The sequence below is a fragment of the Trichomonas vaginalis genome, chromosome IV (genome assembly GCF_026262505.1).
Source record: "Trichomonas vaginalis G3 chromosome IV, whole genome shotgun sequence".
NCBI lineage: Eukaryota > Parabasalia > Trichomonadida > Trichomonadidae > Trichomonas > Trichomonas vaginalis.
In genome coordinates this window covers 39771804-39792971 of record NC_067206.1, presented here as the reverse complement: position 1 = coordinate 39792971, position 21168 = coordinate 39771804, and the positions used below count along the sequence as shown (strand labels likewise).

Sequence of the window (21168 nt, the reverse complement as noted above, 5' to 3'; positions counted from 1 at the left end):
ATAAAACTTATTATTTTTTCATGAATCATCAAAGTTTTGCCTTTTTATAGAAATGACTAGATTTCTTAAAATTATCTTAATATTTTTATCTCATAAATGATCAATTTTGATGAATGAGTGAAACAAATATTTCCGCAAATCAAACAACCTCAGCGGAAATTTATGAAAAAATCACCGAATATGTGAACCAAAAGAACAATAACTACGAAATCCTTGAATATTATCTTAATTCAAACTTAATTAACAAGGACACACAAGTAAATATCCTAACTGACATATTTAAATCAAAAGATCTCCCTAACAAATACCATACTCCATTAAATCCAAACTCGTTACCCAAGAATCCCTACAATTCAATGAAAAATGTCAAAGATTATCAACCGACATTCTCAGAAACTAAGAAACACTCATATGGATTCATCGAGCCACAGGTTCAATACTCATATTGCGTTTATTTACTTAATGAAATCGCCAAACTTGATGAATATTATTATTTAGCTTTTTATGAACTAGGGAAAGTACTAAAATTTGATAACAAACTCATATTCAAATATGATATACTAACGAACAGACTATTAAAATCATTTGCCAAGCTATTTCTCTATTCAGATTATTCCACAAATCCGAAAGCTTTAAGTTGGAGATTATGGATGACTTGTTTCGAAGATTCTCTAAACAAGATAGACTATCATACATACAGCGTCTTTGATTTTGCTTATCACTTAGCAGAAACGTATTCCTACGAAATTCCAATTGTTTTTGAAGAAGTTGAAGTTTATTTTGCCAATATACTCGCAAAATCAATTTTTGGAGTTGATCCAATAGAAAAAATAACTCCTAATAGTAATTTATCTTTCATGGAATACTTCGATATGATAAAGAAATCAAATCCAGATCTGTCTGAAGAAAAACTAAATCAAATAAGACAACTTTGTTTCGATTACGAAATAACAAAAGAACCAAATATTGAGTTCAGAGAACTTTACGAAGAAGAAAACTTTTTGGATGACACTACTTGGCTCACTTTGAGTACAAAATTTTGCGATTGTCTTAACAACAAAAAATTCTCATTATGTCATATCATTTACAAACTTTGTCGTTGCTTAGAGCTGATCAGAACTTCACCAGAAAAAGATTGTTTATTAGATCTTGTTAAGAAATAGCAGATATTGGGACAAGGTATTTAAGGGATTTTCCAATGACAATATTTAATAATTATCTCATGAAATACATAACAAGGACTAAATCAAGAGAATCCGATCATATCAAAAAGTTATTTAAAGTTTGGAAATATTTCTATGAAAAAGTTGACCATAAATATCTGGAACCAGCCCAAAATGCAATAATAACTTTACTTAAAGCAATGTCAAGATCTAGATATGATTCTATTAGGCTTATTCCAGAAGCATTAAGGGAATCAGAGAAAGCAGTAGTTTTTGCGATTGATTATGAAAAACTTTTACCACCAAGTATCAAAGTTATGAGAAAATTAGCAAAAAGATGCAAAATGTACAATGATGAAAAGAAAATGGAAGCTTTTGAAGAATTAAGTCATTTGCATTCTTCTGATTTATGGAATGAAACGATTGGATTCTTAAAGAAGTACATAAATGACAAAAGAATGACAACAGCAACTCTTAAACTTTTCATCAATTTAAACAAAGATGAAATTCATCAGCCAAAAAAGATTAACCTACAGGATTATTTGTTGACAAACTATGTTCCTTTTTATAATGATCTTAAATATTATCAAGTTCAACGGTCCAGAATCGAATTTTCTTATTTATATTATCTAATTAATTCTGCTTATAATTCTAATCTCGAAGCAATTTATTTACTTTCTAAACAAAATGGAATTAATGAAAATATTCTAATGAAAAGTATATTTTCAAGGAAGATGTACATTTTGGATACAATTCTTTTCAAATTCTCTATTTATTACTTTTGCTATGAAGATAATTATTTAAGTAACATTCCACTTCCAGGATTCGATTACAAACCAACAAGGGAGGATATTTTGTTTTGCAAGAAGATTATATCTTCATATCCACTAGATATTATTTCAATTTATCCTGATTTTAGTGATAAATTATACAAAGATAAAAGAAGCTTGCTGAAAAATATACAGACGTCTGATTACGCAGTTTATGGACAAAATCACAAAGGTCCAATGGATTATTCGAATTATAAATTCTTCTACTATCAAGAATATTCAGCAGGAAAGTTTTATCTTCCAAACTCTGGTTATAATTTTAAAACCAATCAAAGTTTCAGAAATGCATTTGATATCCCAGAGAAAATTGATGATCGATCACTTAACCAGTTGAAGTACTTGGCTTCTTTATATGTTGCCTGCTATGAATGCATCAAACCACCACAAAATATGAGATAAGATACCAGGGAATTTATTCTTAAAAAATTGAATGAAAACTCTTTTAAATCCGATGTTTTGCTTGATATCCTTTTGGGAAATGAAAACACAACAAATGACCAAGATTATAACATAATCAAACAAACTTTGGTCGATCAATATTCTCAATTACGTATTTTCCCGAAATTTTATCGAATCATGGAAATGTATAACGATAAAAGCATTGATCCCTATAAATATGAAAACTTCGAAATATTGCATTCATTTGATTTCTCAAAATATGGAAATGAGGCAAATAAATACAAAGAATTCCAGTTACAAGTTGATTCAAATGCATTAAGAATGCCATTTTATTACGATATAATAATCAATGAGCATCAAAAAAAATTTTCAAGTAGTTAAGTACTTCCTTGATAAAAAAATTGTTGATTTGAAGAGCACTTCAATAGACATTCTTAAATTACTTGTAAATGTAACAGAGAAAAAGTCCGTATTTGATTCAGACAAACTTTTGGATCGTCGCATTAAACCAGTTGAAAGTGATTTAGACATTTCATGGATTCTTGATTTAGTTAAATATTTAGAGAAAGTCAAATTCATTTACTCTCTGAGAACATATGATTTTCTCAACATCTACAAGAATATGCAAACGGAAGACAAACGAGAAATTGAAATGACAAAAGAATTTCTTAAAACAGGAAATTCGAAAGTTCTTGATTCATATGAGAATGAAATTTCAGAAGAATTTTTTGACACATTTGTTTCACATCCCGAATTTTTCAACACTAACAACTTGATCAAATCTATCAACAATCTTTCACTTCCATTCAAAACTCTTAATGAAAATAGCATTTGTGTTCTCAATCAACTTATTGAAGAATACCGGAGTGACTTAGAGGTCAGTTTTCCATATTCTAATTTCTTTTATTTCTTCAAACATTGTGAAGAAATTTTTCCATTTGTTAAAGAAATTGATGGCTTTTGGAACTACAAACCACCAAAATACCAATCATTTTCCGGATTCATCAAAGACATCAACAAGATGGTTCACAAAAAGAAAATTCCAACTGACTTACCGAAATTACAAGCATTTTGCAACTCATTTGAATCACAAGAAGAAGAACTTTACATTGATGATATCAAATACATTAAAAATGAAGGTAAAGCTAAAATGAAAACTTTGATATACATGCAAGTTGTGAATCCAACACCAATAATTACGAAGTTCAGTGATACGTTTTCATTAAAATGGCAAAAGCCCGACTACACAGATAAGTTCATTTCTAATTTGAATGAAGAAAAGTTAACAGTTGGTTCACTCATTTTAAGATTACTTCAAAATTCAAATGCATTTGAATGTAATATGGAAATATTCTCCAATTACTTCAAAGAAAGAAACGAAGAGCAGAAATCGAAAATCGAAAAACAAAGTAATCTTTCTGAGTTTTATTTTAATCTTCAAAAAGAAATTGAATCCAAAGAGAAAATCCACAAAACAAAGATCTCATTTATTAATGATTTTAATGATGAACTTCCAGAAAAGATGACGAAAGAAAGATTTTATTTGTTTGAAAAACTTTTATTTGTTGACAAAAATAAGTGGAAACTTATTGAAAATTCATTTTTAGCTGTTTTCACATTTTGTGAAGAAAACCATTTGTTCCGATACCAAGAACATATTATTGCATATACATTGAAATGTATTGAAGAAAACAACAATATTTTCTTTACAAATCCATTAAAAGAACTCTACAAATTCATTTTGAATTCTATAATCAATGAGAAAGAAAATGAATTTTCAGACATCTTCAGAATTCATAAAGAAAATGAAGATAAGATCTCAAATATCAAATCAAACATGAAATCCGAAGTACTTAATGTAGTGAAAACAGATTTTGCATCATCAAGAAATTCAGAAATCAAAGAGAAATTGGAAATTTATTCTAGTTATTTCCACAAAATTGTGAAAAATACTCCTCTTTTGATGGTCAAACCTAAATTTGAAAGTATTGATTATTCATTTGACAAAGTTAAGTTTTACAACATTCTTTTGTCATATAATCAGCTGAATCTTGATCTTTCTGAATTCAAAGAATTTGATGAATACGATTTTGTTTTCCAATCGAAAGGGCCAATGATTGTTAAAAACACCAAAACAAACAAATCTCATCGATATTCACAAACACAAAGTCCTCATCTTTATGTCATTGTCAACAACACCGTTGACAAGTCACTCTACAAGTTTGAGAACTCAACACCAACATGGACCAAAGTCAAAGTTCCGAAATTCAACAAATTTTATGGCGATATCAGTTTCGAACTTTTTTATAATTCTTTTAAAGATTTAGAAAATTCTTTTGCAAATGGAAAAGATTTATCATTCGAAGTATTTGGAGAAAACTTCAACAAGTTATTAGAGTTTTTAGACAATTCATCTGAAATAAATGATGAATTATTTGTTATTAGATTCCGAAATCTTATCAAATCTATTAACATCGATTCAAATCATTATCCAGAAACATTTCAAGTTTTTGATAAATACATTAATTTATCTAATGAAATCAAAGAAATCAACACAAATGATTCATTGACAAATCTCATTAATGATAAAATATCAAAAGTAAATGAAGTTGTTCTTCCAAGTACAAATGATCAGAATGAAGAAAATTTCCACTTCAGACTACAAACAAAATTTACACCAAAAATTATTGTAACAGATTCAGGAATCAAACCAAATTTCACTCAAATTTATTTTTCCAATTTCAATGTTAACTTCGACATTTTAGAAATCTCCATCTTTCTTGAAGGATCATTCCAGTTTTTAGATGTCTCTATTGAATCTGACTCAAACATTATTAAATCCGAAGTTATTGATGACAAAATCATTTTAACATTTGATTTATCATCCAAACCAAACAAAATCGAAGGAAATTTAAAAATCTCAGATATCAAAATTCCTATTTTGTTATGTTTTAATTATGACAGTTCTAATATTAATGGTCCTCATTTCGTTTTCAGTAATATGGATGTGATTCCTTGGGTATTTAGAACGACAGTCGAATCAATCAACACTGATGTAATGACCAAGATTGTTGAGTTGATTGACATATATAAATTAATTAGTGACAAATTGGATTCTTTATTTTTCAGATACCTGAAATTTAAACAACAATCACTTCTAGATAATTTGAAGAGAACATTTTCTAGTATGTATTCATTACATAATTTCTTTGGAACTCATTCATTCGATAAGTTTTGTCCATATTATTCTTCAGCACAAGAGTTCGAAACATCATTTTGTCAATCACTTCGAAACCTCGGTATCGACGATACTTCATCAGAAGAAAACTTTGATTTCTACAATGTTTTTTGTTACAAATCTTCTCATGACAATTATTCCATTATATATGATCCAAATGTTAAACGCAAAGAAACGCATTTAATTGAAGAAGAAATTGTTTCAACCCCATTGAATCAAAACAAAGATGAAATTGCAGAAATTATTGATGGAAAAGTTTCTATTCCACAAGAATCTGGAAAAACAAAATCATATCCTGTTCAAGAAATATTTTCATCTAACCATAATGAAACCATTGAAGAAAGCATAAATTCAATTTCTTCAAATTCAGATAAATCTAATCACGGGGATTATTCCAAACAAGAAAACAATTCTGAGATTTTAGAGAAAGATGATATTCAGAATTCTGATTCACAAAATAATATCCAAGTCGGAAGTATTTCAAATCAGATGATGCCACAAGAATTTAACAATATGCAAAACTATTTCAATCCGCAAGTGCAGATGTTTCAGATGCAAATGCAACAACAAACTCAATCTCAGATTCCTCCACAGTTCCAGAGAATGATTCCACCTCAGATCCAAAACAACCCACAAGCTATTATTCAGTATCAACAGATTCAACAGCAATATCAATCACTTCAGATTCAGCTTTCATTCGTTCAACAATCAGCATTATTTATCTCCTCCAAACACTTTATATTCAAATCCTAACTTTTTCTCACCACAAGCACAACCTTTCAACACCGAAACTTATCAACCCAATTCCATTCAACGACAACAACCACCTAATGTATGATTTATTTATATTTGTTTGTAATATTATTATAATTTTTTTTTTCATAATAAAATTATAAAATTTGCCAATAATCGATATGTCCACAATCATATAGATAATTTTATCTAGCTATTTCTTCAATTGAATTTCATTTTTGATAAAATTTTTATTGTGAGAAAAACCGTCAAAATTTTTAATGTCATCTGAACAACTTACTTCAATCCAGGATGTAGTCGTGTTTGACGTTTTTAAATTGTACAAAGATATTTCCGAAAGAGTGTGGAACTATTCAGAAGATGAAAATATTCAAGAATTCTCGAATTTCTTAATTTCACAAATTGAATCCAAAATTATTTCATCAAATTTTGTTTTTAATTTGATATTTGTTGTTTCTCTATTTAGGCCGAGAATAATACGCCAAATGAATCAGATTACTTCAATAATTAGCAAAAAATATGTAAAACCTTATCGTGATTTTGCATCAACCGCATCATTCACAAATCTCAATGTTTTCATATCTCAGAAGATATCAAATATAATATTCAACGATGATTCTGATGCTTTAAACTCATATATTATTAATTCAAACGGTGAAATAAAGATTGAATTTTTGAAAGAAGCATGCAGACTCGGATCCATTAACTGCTTCAAATACTTGATTATGAATTTCGATGGTCCATTGGATGACCTTGCAAAGTTTGCAGTTGCATCAGGAAATCTCGAAATCATTCGAATTCTTTCTCAAAAAGGAGTTGATTTCAATAACTGTTTCAAGATTGCAATTCACTCAAATCATAACGAAATTGCAGATTGGCTTTTGGAAAACAATAGCGAAAATAACTGCAGTATATATGATGCATATGTTGCGAAAAACTATGAAGCTATTTCATATTTCATCAACAAAGGCGTTGAACAAAATGAAAACGTAGACTTTTTAGTTTTCATGGCATCAGAAGAAAATTGTTTTGACATTGTTAAGTTCTTACATGAAAAAGGTTATTCCATATCAGGTATTAATGTAATTCAATATTGTATATAATGGAGTTTATTTTTACATCATCAAGTCCATTTTTAATTTATCAAATTCTACTTTTCTCATTATAATGTTCATTATCACGTTTTGGAATGACTATAATTCATATTTAACATTCATGCAATTCTTTTTAATGTGATGAAATTCTTTATTATATTCATTTCTCTCCGTTAATTTCTGCATGTAAACTCGGCAATGTTGATGCTGTTAATTTCTTGATTTCGGCAGGAGCTGATGTCAATACTGGAATAATCATAAAATATCCAACAAGCGATATTCTCAGATTCTCAGATATAAAGAAGATAATTCTTTATTTTTTTCATAGAGTTTAACATTAATTATTTTGACACCAATGATCTCGGCTGTCATTAATGGAAGCATTGAAGTTATTGATGCACTTTTATCACATGGTGCAAACATCAACTGCAAAGTCTTGTTTATTCATTATTATTTCATGAAATTCCTTTTAAATTAAAGACATTCAATTTTAATTTTATGGTGGTGAAGAGACAGAATATATTATTCATTGTTTTCATCTAATTGTCTTTTTTAAATACTCATTGCATTCTTTTGTTTGTCATTCGGTTCAATAAAATATCATGAAATTCATTATGTATTGATGCAACACCGCTTACAACAGCTATAAGACTCAGAAAAGCATATGTTGTCAAATTCCTCGTTGAAAAAGGAGCTGATATTCAACAGACAATAGTTCTTTATTAATATTATATGGTTCATTTTAAAATTTATAGAGTTATTCATTTATTCATCAATCAATTTAACATTAATTTATATAATTCTATGTTCCATCATGCAATTCGTTTTCAATATATGGAATTCTATGCTTATTCACAGTATTCATTATTTTTCTCATAGCCTTCCTATGACTCCTTTAGATGTTGCTTATCATTATGTATTTAAAGAAGTATATGATTTACTTGATCCAAAAAGCAAAGAAGAATAATACTTAAATTAAAATACTTATTTTCAAACACTCTTAATGATAGCATTTTAGGATAAAACTTATCGAGCAATTGAAATATAAAAAAATTAATTGTAACTCAATAAAAATATTTAACGCATTGGCGCATTTTGTGTACTTCATTTTTCATGAATGAGTAAAACACTTGATTCGGAAAATCAAATGAAATCAGTGGAAATTTATGAAAAAATTGCCGATTATGTCAGTAAAAGGAACCACAATTACACAATTCTTGAATACTATCTTAATTTAGGCATTATTAACAAAAATTCATCTCCTGATATCCTTAATAAAATATTTAAATCAAAAGATCTCGTCAATAAATATCATCCTCCACTAAAAACAGTAAAATTACCCGAAAATCTTTCCACAAAAACTCAAAATACAAATGATTATGAGCCAACTTATGAAGAAATTGAAAATCATTCGTTTGGATTCATTGAACCACAAATAAAATATTCATACATAGTATATTTACTCAATGAAATCCACAAACACGATGAATTTTATTATATTGCATTTTATGAACTTTCAAAACACATAAAATTCGATCCAAAATACATTTTAAACTTCGTAAATTCCCAAGCCTACAACATTATTAAAAGAGATGCCAAACGCGAACTTTATTTATCTTACAAATCATCACCAGAACTCCTAAGTTGGAGGTATTGGATGAGAATATTCCAAGCAGATCAAAATTGAATGACTTTTCATACTTACAGCATTTTCGATTTTGTCTATTACTTAGCAGCGACATATTCCTATGAAATTCCAATTGTTTTCGAAGAAGTTGATGTCAAATTAATTTATTCTCTTGGCGACGAATTGTTTGGACTTAAAAAATATAATTTTTTACCAGGAAAGTCATCTTTTCCACAATACTATGAAGCAAATGTTTCAAACAATCCAAAATTATCCCAAGAAAAGATCAACAACTTAAAAAATCTTTTGTTTGAGTTCGAAATCACGAAGAATCCGAAAATCAGCTTCCTAAAACTTCATAAAGAACCAAATGCTTTGTCTCAACTTACTCGTGAATATTTCAAATCAGATCAGAAATTCATCAGTTGTCTTGAAAGCAACGATTTCAATTTGGCACACATTATTTTCAATCTTTGCTATTGTTTAGAACTTGTTAAATATGTTGGCAGATGTTCTCCTGATGAATACGATTTATATGAATCAATTGAGTCAATTTCAGAAAAAAGATCGAAATACACAATCAGTGTTGCTTTTTCTTTGTTTTGTGACCACATAATTTACGATTTAATGAATTTAATATCAAAGGAACCTGATTATTTATCTCCTCTTTTTGGAGTTTGGATATATATCTACAGACAGCATAAAGAATATTTTGATGCTGTTGATGAATCAATGGTTACTCTGATCAAAATATTGGCAAGAGTCAACCATTATACGATAAAAGGTTATGCAGAAGAAATCAGAGAATCAGAAAAGGCAAAAATTTTTGGTTTTGATTATTTAAATCTTTTACCTGAAAACATTAAATTTATGAAACAACTTGCTTATGAATACAATCAATTGAATGAGCAAGTAAAGTTAAAAGTATTCAACAAATTAAGTCGATTACATTCTTCAGAGTTGTGGGCGAATTCTATTGAGTTTCTCAAGACTTATTACAATGACAAAAGAATGACAATTGGAAACTTAAGAACTTTTTTGGAGAAAAGCAAAAATGAAATCTCCCAACCAAAAAACATCAATTTGCTTGATTATTTAAAAATGAATGAATACAGATCTGATCCTACATACAAGAAGTATATTAACATTCAAAGGAATAAAATTGAGTACTCTTATGTTTATTATTTACTCTATGAAGCAAGCAATTTCAATCTTGAAGCAATTTATCTTGTTTCGAAAAAGATTTCGATTGACGAAAAATATTTCATGAAAAGAATTTTATCAAGAAAATTTTACATTCTGGATGTTTTTGTTTTTCAAATGTCTACTCAGTATCTGTCTGTTCCTGAAAACTTTTTGGCCGATGTTAGAATTCAACTTCCTGGTTTGTTGTATCCTCTAGGAAAGAATGAATTTAAGTTTTGCCAGGAAGTTGTTTCGAAGTATCCTTTGGATTTTCACATTGTTTATCCATTTTTTGATGTAAAGTATGACATGGGATCATTCAAACTCTTTTCAAGATCAAGATACTTGTTACAAGGATCTAATTACGAAGACATCTTTGATTATTCGAATTACTTATTCTTCTTTTATTACGAGGCAAATGAAGTTGACTCAATGTTTCAAGGGTTTGCTCAGTCTGGTTTTATCCCGAATCAATATTTCAGGAAAATATTTGATATTTCCGAAGAAAATCCTAAAGGAGTCTTGCTGAAGCATATGATTTCTTTGTATGTTTCCACTTACGAATGTCTCAAATCCCCAGATTATATAAAAGAAGAAACGCGAAATTTCATTTTGAACTATTTGAATGTTCCTTTTAAACGTGATTTGTTGATTGATGTTCTCACGGGAAATGAATCTGCTCCGACTAATCCGGATTATGCAATTTGCAAACAAATCATAATTTTGAATGTTCAAGAAAACCAAAAAGAAACATTTTCAAAATTTTATAAAATCATGGAAATGTTTGACCAAATGATTGATCCTTATCAGCAAAATAATTTTGAACTTTTGAAGTCATTTGATTTCTCGAAATATGGAAGTGCCGCAAACAAATACAAATCTTTCCAATCACAAGTGATTTCCAAAGTAATAAGTCAGCCTGGTTACTTGGCATCGAAAGTTAGAGACAAAATTGAAAAGAAAATTCCAACAGACTTACCGAAATTACAAGCATTTTGCAACTCATTTGAATCACAAGAAGAAGAACTTTACATTGATGATATCAAATACATTAAAACTGAAGGTAAGTATCAAATGAAAACACTTATGAATCTTGAAATTTCACAAAATGTCACAGATGTTTCAGATAAGTTCATTTCTGATTTGAATGAAGAAAAGTTAACAGTTGGTTCACTCATTTTAAGATTACTTCAAAATTCAAATGCATTTGAATGTAATATGAAAATATTCTCCAATTCCTTCAAAGAAAGAAACGAAGAGCAGAAATTGAAAATCGAAAAACAAAGTAATCTTTCTGAGTTTTATTTCAATCTTCAAAAAGAAATTGAATCCAAAGAGAAAATCCACAAAACAAAGATCTCATTTATTAATGATTTTAATGATGATCTTCCAGAAAAAATGACAAAAGAAAGATTTAATTTGTTCGAAAAACTTTTATTTGTTGACAAAAATAAGTGGAAACTTATTGAAAATTCATTTTTATCTGTTTTCACATTTTGTGAAGAAAACCATTTGTTCCGATACCAAGAACATATTATTGCATATACATTGAAATGTATTGAAGAAAACAACAATATTTTCTTTACAAATCCATTAAAAGAACTCTACAAATTCATTTTGAATTCTATAATCAATGAGAAAGAAAATGAATTTTCAGAAATATCTCCACTTAAAAAAGAAAATTCACGAATCTTAGCTCGAATAAAGTCAAACATGAAAGTTGACGTTTTGAATGCATTGAAAGCCGAATTTACTTCAACAAGGAAGAAACAAATCAAAGAGAAGTTGGAAGTTTTTTCTGATTGTTTCTACAAAATTGTCAAGAATATTCCTCTTTTGATGGTAAAGCCAAAATTCGAAAGTGTTGATTATTCATTTGATAAAGTTAAGTTCTACAACATGATTTTGTCATACAATCAACTGAATTTGGATCTTTCTGAATACAAAGAATTTGTTGAATACGATTTTGTTTTCCAAGATAAAGGACCTTTGTATGTCAAAAACATTAAAACAGACAAATCATATTGTTATTCTCAATCACAAAGTCCTCATTTATTAACACTCGGCAACAGTTCCAAATCCAATTACAAATTCGAAAACTCAAATCCAGCATGGACAACAGTTCGAATTCCAAAAATTCGTCAAAACTTTGAAGATTACAACTTTGAATTTTTCTGTAATTTGTATCAAGAGCTCGAAGATTTGGTGCGAAAAGAGAATATTGAATCTCAAACTATTTTTGGACTTAATTTCAACGACTTTACTGAGTTTTTAGGAACGATTTCAAAGATCAAAAAAGAAAATTTCTCATTTAACTTCCAAAATCATATGAATTCAATAAAATTAGATTCATCTTACCCGAATACTGTTCGTGTAATCACAAAATACATTGAAATGACAAAGGAAATCAAAGAAATCAAAGCCAATGAGAATTTGACAAATCTTCTGAATGAAAAACTCAGTAAAATTAAGGAAATAGAAATTCCTCGAATAAATAACCAGAATAAAACAAACTGTCGTCTCAGACTCCAAACAAAATTTACACCGAAAATTGTTATCACAGATGATGGCATCAAACCGAATTTCTCTCAAATTTACTTTTACAATTTCAATGTTAATTTCGAATATTTAGAAATTATCATCTTGATTGAAGGTTCTTTCCAGTTTTTGGATGTCTCGGTGAAATCATTTGCTATTATCAAATCAGAAGTTATTGAAGATAAGATCATTTTAACAGTTAATTTCTCAACATCAAAACCACAATTGATTAAAGGAATTTTGAAAATTGCTGACGTCAATATTCCAATTATGCTATGTTTTGGGTACGATTCATATCGGCTAAATGGTCCTAATTTTGTTTTCAATGACATGAAATCAGATTTAGATTTCAGAAATGCTTCACTTGAATCGATAAATACTGATGAAATGATTAAAATCGTTTATTTAATCGATTCTTACAAATCAATGAGTGACAAATTCAGTGAACTTTTCTTCGGTTATTTGAAGTCATATCAAAAATCATTTCCAATAAATTTATCGAGAATATTTTCAAGCATGTATTCACTACATCAATTCTTTGAAACGCATTCATTTGATGAATTCTGTCCTTATTATTTTTCAGCTAAAGAATTTGAAGCATCATTTTCCAAGTTACTTCGAATTCTCGGCATCGATATCTCATCAGAAGAAGAAAACTTTGACTTCTACAACATTTTTTGTTACAAAAAATTATATGACAATTCTATTGTTGATGATCCTAATATCAAACGTAAAACAACTAATGATAAAGGTTTTGAATCTACAAATAAAGAAGAAGAAATCGTTTCAATTTCATTGAATGATGAGCAAGAATCTCAAATGGAGCAGAGTAGTGAAGTAGTTGCTTTCCAAACGAAAACAGAACCTGACGAAAACATTAATTCAGGAGAAACTTCTCTAAAAGACAAAGCATCAAATATAGAAGCACCAGCATCAAAAATTGATTTCCAATCGGCAAATTCTATTCAAGAAAATAATTCCCAACAGCAGACTTCTAATCAAAGTTCTACACAACAATATCAATCGAACAATCCTTCTGAAAGAAGTATTGATAACAATAATACAAACCGAATTGAACCTGAAGAAGAAAGAAGAAATATCAAACAGCTGCAAACTGAAAATGTTTCCTATCAAGGAACTCCGCAACTGAATCAGATGCAGCAAGAATTTAATAATATGCAAAATTATTTCATGCAACAAAATCAGATGCTTCCTCAATACCAGAGAATGATCCCCCCTCAAATCCAAAATAATCCACAAGCAATTCTTCAGTACCAGCAGATACAAAATCAGTATCAATCATTGCAAATGCAGCTCTCTTCTGTCCAACAATTTGCTTTTCAATTCTCTCAAATGTATGGTGTTAATCCAATCAATGACATTTTAATGCCAAATGGAGGCTTTTTCTATCCTCCAAACATAGTAAACCATAAACAGGAGTATCCTTCCCAGCAACAACAACCGAAAATCTGAATTAGTAAAAGTTATTAAAAATTGTTTGTTTATATACATAAATACATCTCATTTTTATATTTATGCTAGCATAATAAAGAAGTAACAAATTAAGATGTCAAACATATGGAAATTGAATATTATTCATACTTGTTGTCTGAGTTAGTGAAGTTTTTTTTTTTTTGAATGAAGCAGCAAAACCGATATTCAAATGAAATGAGTTCATCGGAAATTTATGAAAAAGTTATGGAGTGTGTTAGCCAAAGAAATAGAAATTACGAAATTCTTCAATATTATATTAATTCTGGCATAATTGGCATAAATTCCAATTCGGAAATCCTTAATAGCATTTTCAAATTAAAAGAACGCTCAAATATTTATCAAGATTCATTAAACAGAGTTAAATTACCCCAAAATCCATTAAGTAATAAAGAATTTGCAAAAGATTATGTACCAACATTTTCAGAAACTGGAAAACATTCATTTGGGTTTATTGAGCCCCAATTAAAATACTCATATATTGTATATTTATTAAATGAAATCAACAAACATGATAATTATTATTATATTGCCTTTTATGAACTCTCAAAAGTGATAGAATTTGATCAAAAATATATCCTAAAGTTCGATAAACAAGCATATGATAGCATAAAATCAGATGCTAAACGAGAATTGTATTCGGCTTATTGTTCAACTCCAGAACTTTTGAGTTGGAGAAATTGGATTAGACGTTTGGAAGCTGATGGAAACAAACTTACTTTTCATACTTACAGCGTGTTCGATTTTGCTTATTACATTGCAGAGAAATATTCATATATGACGCCAATTATATTTGAAGAAGTAGATATTACACTGGTAAATGAATTTTCTAAAGAGATTTTTGGAGTTGAAAAACTTGAATTATATGATGAAAATGTAAATTTTCCTGATTACTATTATATGATTCAGCAAAACAACCCTCAATTATCACATGAAAAACTCAAAATGATAGAAGATCTTTGTTTTGAGTTTGAAATAACAAAAGATGGAAAGTGCTATTTTCAAATGTTGAATGAGCAAAAAAATCTAATTTCTAATATGATCTTGCAATTGTTCAAGGAATATCCAATGTTTTTAAGCTCTCTTAGTCAGAATATTCATATATCTCATCTGATTTTCAATCTTTGCTATTGTTTTGAATCAATTGCTGCACAATGCTGCCAAGACCATGATGATTATTTTCGTTTCATAATGGAATTTGCCAAGTCTGGTTCATGCTATACATATCAGAATTCTTTTAATGATTTTAATGATATAATATTGAATCATGTTATTGGTAATAAGCAGGAGGAAACAAAAATATTATATAAATTCTTTGAAGTATGGTTGTATTTTTATCAAGAATACAATCAGCAATATTTTAGAACTTTTCAAAATGTAATGACAGTTTTACTTAAAATTATGGCTCGATCAAATACATCACTCAAAGAAATTGCTGAAGATATCAGAGATAAAGAGAAAAATATAATTTTCGGACTCTGTTATGATAAACTCTTGCCAAAAAACATGGAAATAATGAAACAATTGTCAAACGAATTCAATCAATGTAATGAAAAGATGAAAAATGATATTTTTGAAGAATTGGCTCATTTGCATTCTTCTGATCTTTGGATGCGATCAATCAACTTTATTAAGGAGTATTTAAATGACAAAAGAATGACAATTGGAACTCTAAGATCTTTTATCGAGAAAAATAGATCAGAGATTGCCCAGCCAAAAAAGATTAATATTCTAGATTATTTTGAAAAGCCAACAGCTCCTACAGACCAAAATAATCAAAAATATATTCAAGTCGGACGTAACTTAATCAAATTTTCTTATTTTAAATATTTAGTTTCTGAAGCACAAAAGTTTAAACTTGAAGCAATATATTTACTTTCCAACGAAATCTCTATTGATGAAAAATATTTCATGAAAAGAATTTTATCAAGAAAATTTTACATTTTTGATTCAATCGATTTTGAACAAACATCGAAATTTTTACTTGATGAAATCAATTATAATTGTAGTTGGAGAGTTCCCTATTCTCATTATAAACCAGGTATTGGTGAATTCGATTTTTGTCAGGAAATTATATCTCAATATTCTTTGGATATTTTAATGATTTTTCCATCTATCAGTTCTAAATATAAGAAAAATTTATTGGATATGTTCTCAAAATCGGCATACAAGATTCAATTATCAAACTATGAGCATCCATTTAATTTTTCAAACTATAGATTCTACAATTGTTGTATGGAAACTTTTAATCTTGCTTACAACAAAAAGTTTTCAGCTTGTTCATGTAATCAAAACTTTGAAACGGTTTTTGCTTTAAAAAGTACTGGATTTTATTGGTCCAATATTGGAATGTTTATTTTTCCTTTTGTAGCTAGCTATGAATGCGTCAAAAGACCAGAGAAAATGAGGGAAGAAACAAGAAAATTTATCCTTGAAAAGCTTAATGAAAATTGTTTTAAATCTGATTTACTATCTGATGTATTGATGGGAAATGATAGAAAAGGAAATGATAGCGAATATTCTATTTGTGTTCAGATTTTAAATAATCAAGACTACCAACTTGAAACGTTTTCGAACTTTTATAAAATTATTGGAATGAATAATAACATGTATGATCCATATGAACTTGAAAACGCCAAAATTTTATTATCATTTGATTTCTCTAAATACGAAAATGTCGCAAATTGTTACAAATCATTGCAATCACGAGTGTATTCAAAGGTCATCAATCAACTAGATTATTTAACATATATAATTAAAGAGAAAATTGAAAAGAAAGGGATTAATTTCGAAATAATAAAGTATTTCATCGAAAATGAATTTATTATATTAGATGATATATCCTCTAGTGTACTAAAAATGCTGATGAATGTTTCAGAACAAGAAGAAGTCAAAGAATATATTCAAATTGGAAAAGTTGAAATAAATCCTGTTGAAAGTGATTTAGACATTTCATGGATTCTTGATTTAGTTAAATATTCAGAGAAAGTCAAATTCATTTATTCTCTGAGAACATATGATTTTGTCAATATCTACAAGAGTTTGCAAAAGGAAGACAAACGAGAAATTGAAATGATTAAAGAATTTCTTAAAACAGGAAATTCGAAAGTTCTTGATTCATATGAAAATGAAATTTCAGAAGAATTTTTTGACACATTTGTTTCACATCCCGAATTTTTCAACACTAACAACTTGATCAAATCTATCAACAATCTTTCACTTCCATTCAAAACTCTTAATGAAAATAGCATTTGTGTTCTCAATCAACTTATTGAAGAATACCGGAGTGACTTAGAGATCAGTTTTCCATATTCTAATTTCTTTTATTTCTTCAAACATTGTGAAGAAATTTTTCCATTTGTTAAAGAAATTGATGGCTTTTGGAACTACAAACCACCAAAATACCAATCATTTTCCGGATTCATCAAAGACATCAACAAGATGGTTCACAAAAAGAAAATTCCAACAGACTTACCGAAATTACAAGCATTTTGCAACTCATTTGAATCACAAGAAGAAGAACTTTACATTGATGATATCAAATACATTAAAACTGAAGGTAAGTATCAAATGAAAACACTTATGAATCTTGAAATTTCACAAAATGTCACAGATGTTTCAGATAAGTTCATTTCTGATTTGAATGAAGAAAAGTTAACAGTTGGTTCACTCATTTTAAGATTACTTCAAAATTCAAATGCATTTGAATGTAATATGAAAATATTCTCCAATTACTTCAAAGAAAGAAACGAAGAGCAGAAATTGAAAATCGAAAAACAAAGTAATCTTTCTGAGTTTTATTTCAATCTTCAAAAAGAAATTGAATCCAAAGAGAAAATCCACAAAACAAAGATCTCATTTATTAACGATTTTAATGATGATCTTCCAGAAAAAATGACGAAAGAAAGATTTTATTTGTTCGAAAAACTTTTATTTGTTGACAAAAATAAGTGGAAACTTATTGAAAATTCATTTTTAGCTGTTTTCACATTTTGTGAAGAAAACCATTTGTTCCGATACCAAGAACATATTATTGCATATACATTGAAATGTATTGAAGAAAACAACAATATTTTCTTTACAAATCCATTAAAAGAACTCTACAAATTCATTTTGAATCAAGTTTCAAATGAAAAACAAAATGAATTCTCAGACATCTATAAATTTAACAAAGAAAATGAAGATAAAATCTCACTAATCCAATCAAACATGAAATCTGAAGTTATTAATGCAGCCAAATCTGATTTTGCTTCATCAAAAAGTTCAGAAATCAAAGAAAAATTTAAAATATATTCTAGTTATTTTCCAAAAATTGTTAAAAATGTTCCTCTTTTGATGGTAAAGCCAAAATTCGAAAGTGTTGATTATTCATTTGATAAAGTTAAGTTCTACAACATGATTTTGTCATACAATCAACTGAATTTGGATCTTTCTGAATACAAAGAATTTGTTGAATACGATTTTGTTTTCCAAGATAAAGGACCTTTGTATGTCAAAAACATTAAAACAGACAAATCATATTGTTATTCTCAATCACAAAGTCCTCATTTATTAACACTCGGCAACAGTTCCAAATCCAATTACAAATTCGAAAACTCAAATCCAGCATGGACAACAGTTCGAATTCCAAAAATTCGTCAAAACTTTGAAGATTACAACTTTGAATTTTTCTGTAATTTGTATCAAGAACTTGAAGATTTGGTGCGAAAAGAGAATATTGAATCTCAAACTATTTTTGGACTTAATTTCAACGACTTTACTGAGTTTTTAGGAACGATTTCAAAGATCAAAAAAGAAAATTTCTCATTTAACTTCCAAAATCATATGAATTCAATAAAATTAGATTCAACTTACCCGAATACATTCGGCATTATCAAGAAATTTATTGACATATCAAAAGAAATTAAAGATAATGACACAAATAAAGACTTAGAAAAGCTCGTTTTAGAAAAACTAAGCAAAATTAAAGAAATTGAAATACCAAACATAAATTATTATAATAATAGGAATATCTTTTTCAATTTGCAAACAAAATTTACACCAAAAATCATTGTAACAAGTGATGGAATCAAACCAAATTTCTCTCAAATTTACTTTTGCAATCACAATGTTAATTTCGAAATTTTAGAAATTTACATCTTGATTGAAGGATCTTTTCAGTTTTTAGATGTCTTTGTTGAATCATCTGCTAATATTAAATCAGAAGTTGTTGAAGATAAGATCATTTTAACAGTTGATTTATCATCCAAACAAAATAAAATTGAAGGAATTTTGAAAATTTTGGATCTCCATATTCCAATATGTCTGAATTTCAAATTTAATAAATGGAATTCAAGCATAAACGGCCCTAATTTTGTATTTAATAAAATACAATCAGATTTAGATTTTAGAACAGCAGATATTGAACCAATTAACACAAATAAAATGGCAAGAATTGTTGAATTGATTGAATCATATAAAAATATGAGTGATAAATTCAGTGCTCTATTCTTCAGTTACTTGAAATCATATCAGCCTCATTTTCCTATTAATTTGTTGAGAACATTTTCTATTATGTATTCATTACATGAATTCTTTGAATCAAGTTTAATCGACAATTTTTGTCCATTTTATTCTTCATCTGAAGAATTTGAAACTTCATTTTGTCATTTACTTCGAAATCTTGGAATTGATACTTCTTCGGAAGAAAAAGATTTTGAGTTTTACAACATCTTTTGTTACAAGTCTCCAAGTGGTTTAGTTGTTGATGATCCTAATATCAAACGAAAAATAACTATAATAAATGAAATTGGAGCTAAAGAAACTGAAACATTGCAACAAGATATTGCTGAACAAAAGGATGAACATTATACTGATAAAATAGTTATTGAAAAAGAAAGATCAAACCAAATGAATATTACTTCGGAACGCAAATCATCAAAAGTTGAAGCTATTACTGAAGAAGTGATTACTGAAATAACTAATCCTTATCAAGAAAATGTTAGTCAAACTTATTTTTCTGAAGAAAGTTTTGTTCAGGAGAATCAAGCCAATTATTTACCTGAAGAAAAAATCAAAACAACTAACCAAATTGAAATTGAAACTAAAGTCGAAGAAAAGCAATATCAAAATGAAAGAGTTTTCAATCAAATTTCTCAAAACCAGGATCAAATGAAGTCACAAGATTTTAATAATATTCAAAACTATCTCAATGCGCATATGCAGATGCAGAATTTTCAGGAGCGAATGCAGCACCAAATTCAATCTCAGATTCCTCCTCAATTTCAGAGAATGATTCCTCCTCACATCCAAAACAATCCACAAGCTATTATTCAATATCAGCAGATTCAACAGCAATATCGATCGCTGCAAATTCAGCTCTCATATATTCAACAATCTGCATTTCAATTTTATCAACAATTTGGAATTAATCCAATTAATGAAATTTTAATGTCAAATGGAAGCTTTTTCTATCCTCCGTACATAGAAAACGAACCACAACAACAAACTTCTCAACATTTCACCATGCTCAATGACACATCTCAGCAGAAGCCAAAATTGTGATTTATAAATTGTTATTTTATTATAGATTTTTTTCCTCAGCCAAACATCAGAAATAGCTACAGGTTGACACTCCAATTCAAATCCATAGATTTGGATTCAACCTATAACAGCACTCATGTTAAATAATTGCATCTGTATTAGATGAATCTTGATGTGTTAAGATCAAAATCACTTTCTTCACAATTGAAAAAAAAGTATCTGTTTTTACAACATCTTTTTGCAGGTCCTGGTGATTTTTGAAGGTAATAATAGATTAGTGAATTATATTAGAGTTAAATCTTGCGAAAACATGATAATGTTCTGAATT

General features: G+C 28.3%; 7 protein-coding genes across 7 annotated transcripts; all 7 read left to right on the top strand.

The window, feature by feature from the left end:
• Positions 1-113: 113 nt before the first annotated feature.
• TVAGG3_0252020 (uncharacterized protein) lies at positions 114-1163 on the top strand (the record flags this gene model as incomplete). The annotated part of the gene is made up of 1 exon (XM_001324724.1): positions 114-1163. The coding sequence occupies one exon, from the start codon at positions 114-116 to the stop codon at positions 1161-1163; it is 1050 nt and encodes a 349-aa protein (XP_001324759.1).
• Positions 1164-1198: 35 nt separating this feature from the next.
• On the top strand, positions 1199-2392 carry TVAGG3_0252010 (uncharacterized protein; the record flags this gene model as incomplete). Its single annotated transcript, XM_001324723.1, has 1 exon — positions 1199-2392. One exon carries the CDS (start codon positions 1199-1201, stop codon positions 2390-2392), a length of 1194 nt encoding a protein of 397 aa, XP_001324758.1.
• A 349-nt stretch (positions 2393-2741) lies between these two features.
• Positions 2742-6383, top strand: TVAGG3_0252000 (zebrafish dkey-56m19.5 family; the record flags this gene model as incomplete). The annotated part of the gene is made up of 1 exon (XM_001324722.1): positions 2742-6383. The coding sequence occupies one exon, from the start codon at positions 2742-2744 to the stop codon at positions 6381-6383; it is 3642 nt and encodes a 1213-aa protein (XP_001324757.1).
• A 260-nt stretch (positions 6384-6643) lies between these two features.
• TVAGG3_0251990 (spectrin binding) lies at positions 6644-7486 on the top strand (the record flags this gene model as incomplete). Its single annotated transcript, XM_001324721.1, has 1 exon — positions 6644-7486. The coding sequence occupies one exon, from the start codon at positions 6644-6646 to the stop codon at positions 7484-7486; it is 843 nt and encodes a 280-aa protein (XP_001324756.1).
• Positions 7487-8594: 1108 nt separating this feature from the next.
• Positions 8595-9164, top strand: TVAGG3_0251980 (uncharacterized protein; the record flags this gene model as incomplete). Its single annotated transcript, XM_001324720.1, has 1 exon — positions 8595-9164. One exon carries the CDS (start codon positions 8595-8597, stop codon positions 9162-9164), a length of 570 nt encoding a protein of 189 aa, XP_001324755.1.
• Positions 9165-14300, top strand: TVAGG3_0251970 (zebrafish dkey-56m19.5 family; the record flags this gene model as incomplete). The annotated part of the gene is made up of 1 exon (XM_001324719.1): positions 9165-14300. The coding sequence occupies one exon, from the start codon at positions 9165-9167 to the stop codon at positions 14298-14300; it is 5136 nt and encodes a 1711-aa protein (XP_001324754.1).
• Positions 14301-15719: 1419 nt separating this feature from the next.
• TVAGG3_0251960 (zebrafish dkey-56m19.5 family) lies at positions 15720-20861 on the top strand (the record flags this gene model as incomplete). Its single annotated transcript, XM_001324718.1, has 1 exon — positions 15720-20861. The coding sequence occupies one exon, from the start codon at positions 15720-15722 to the stop codon at positions 20859-20861; it is 5142 nt and encodes a 1713-aa protein (XP_001324753.1).
• Between the last annotated feature and the right edge of the window lie 307 nt (positions 20862-21168).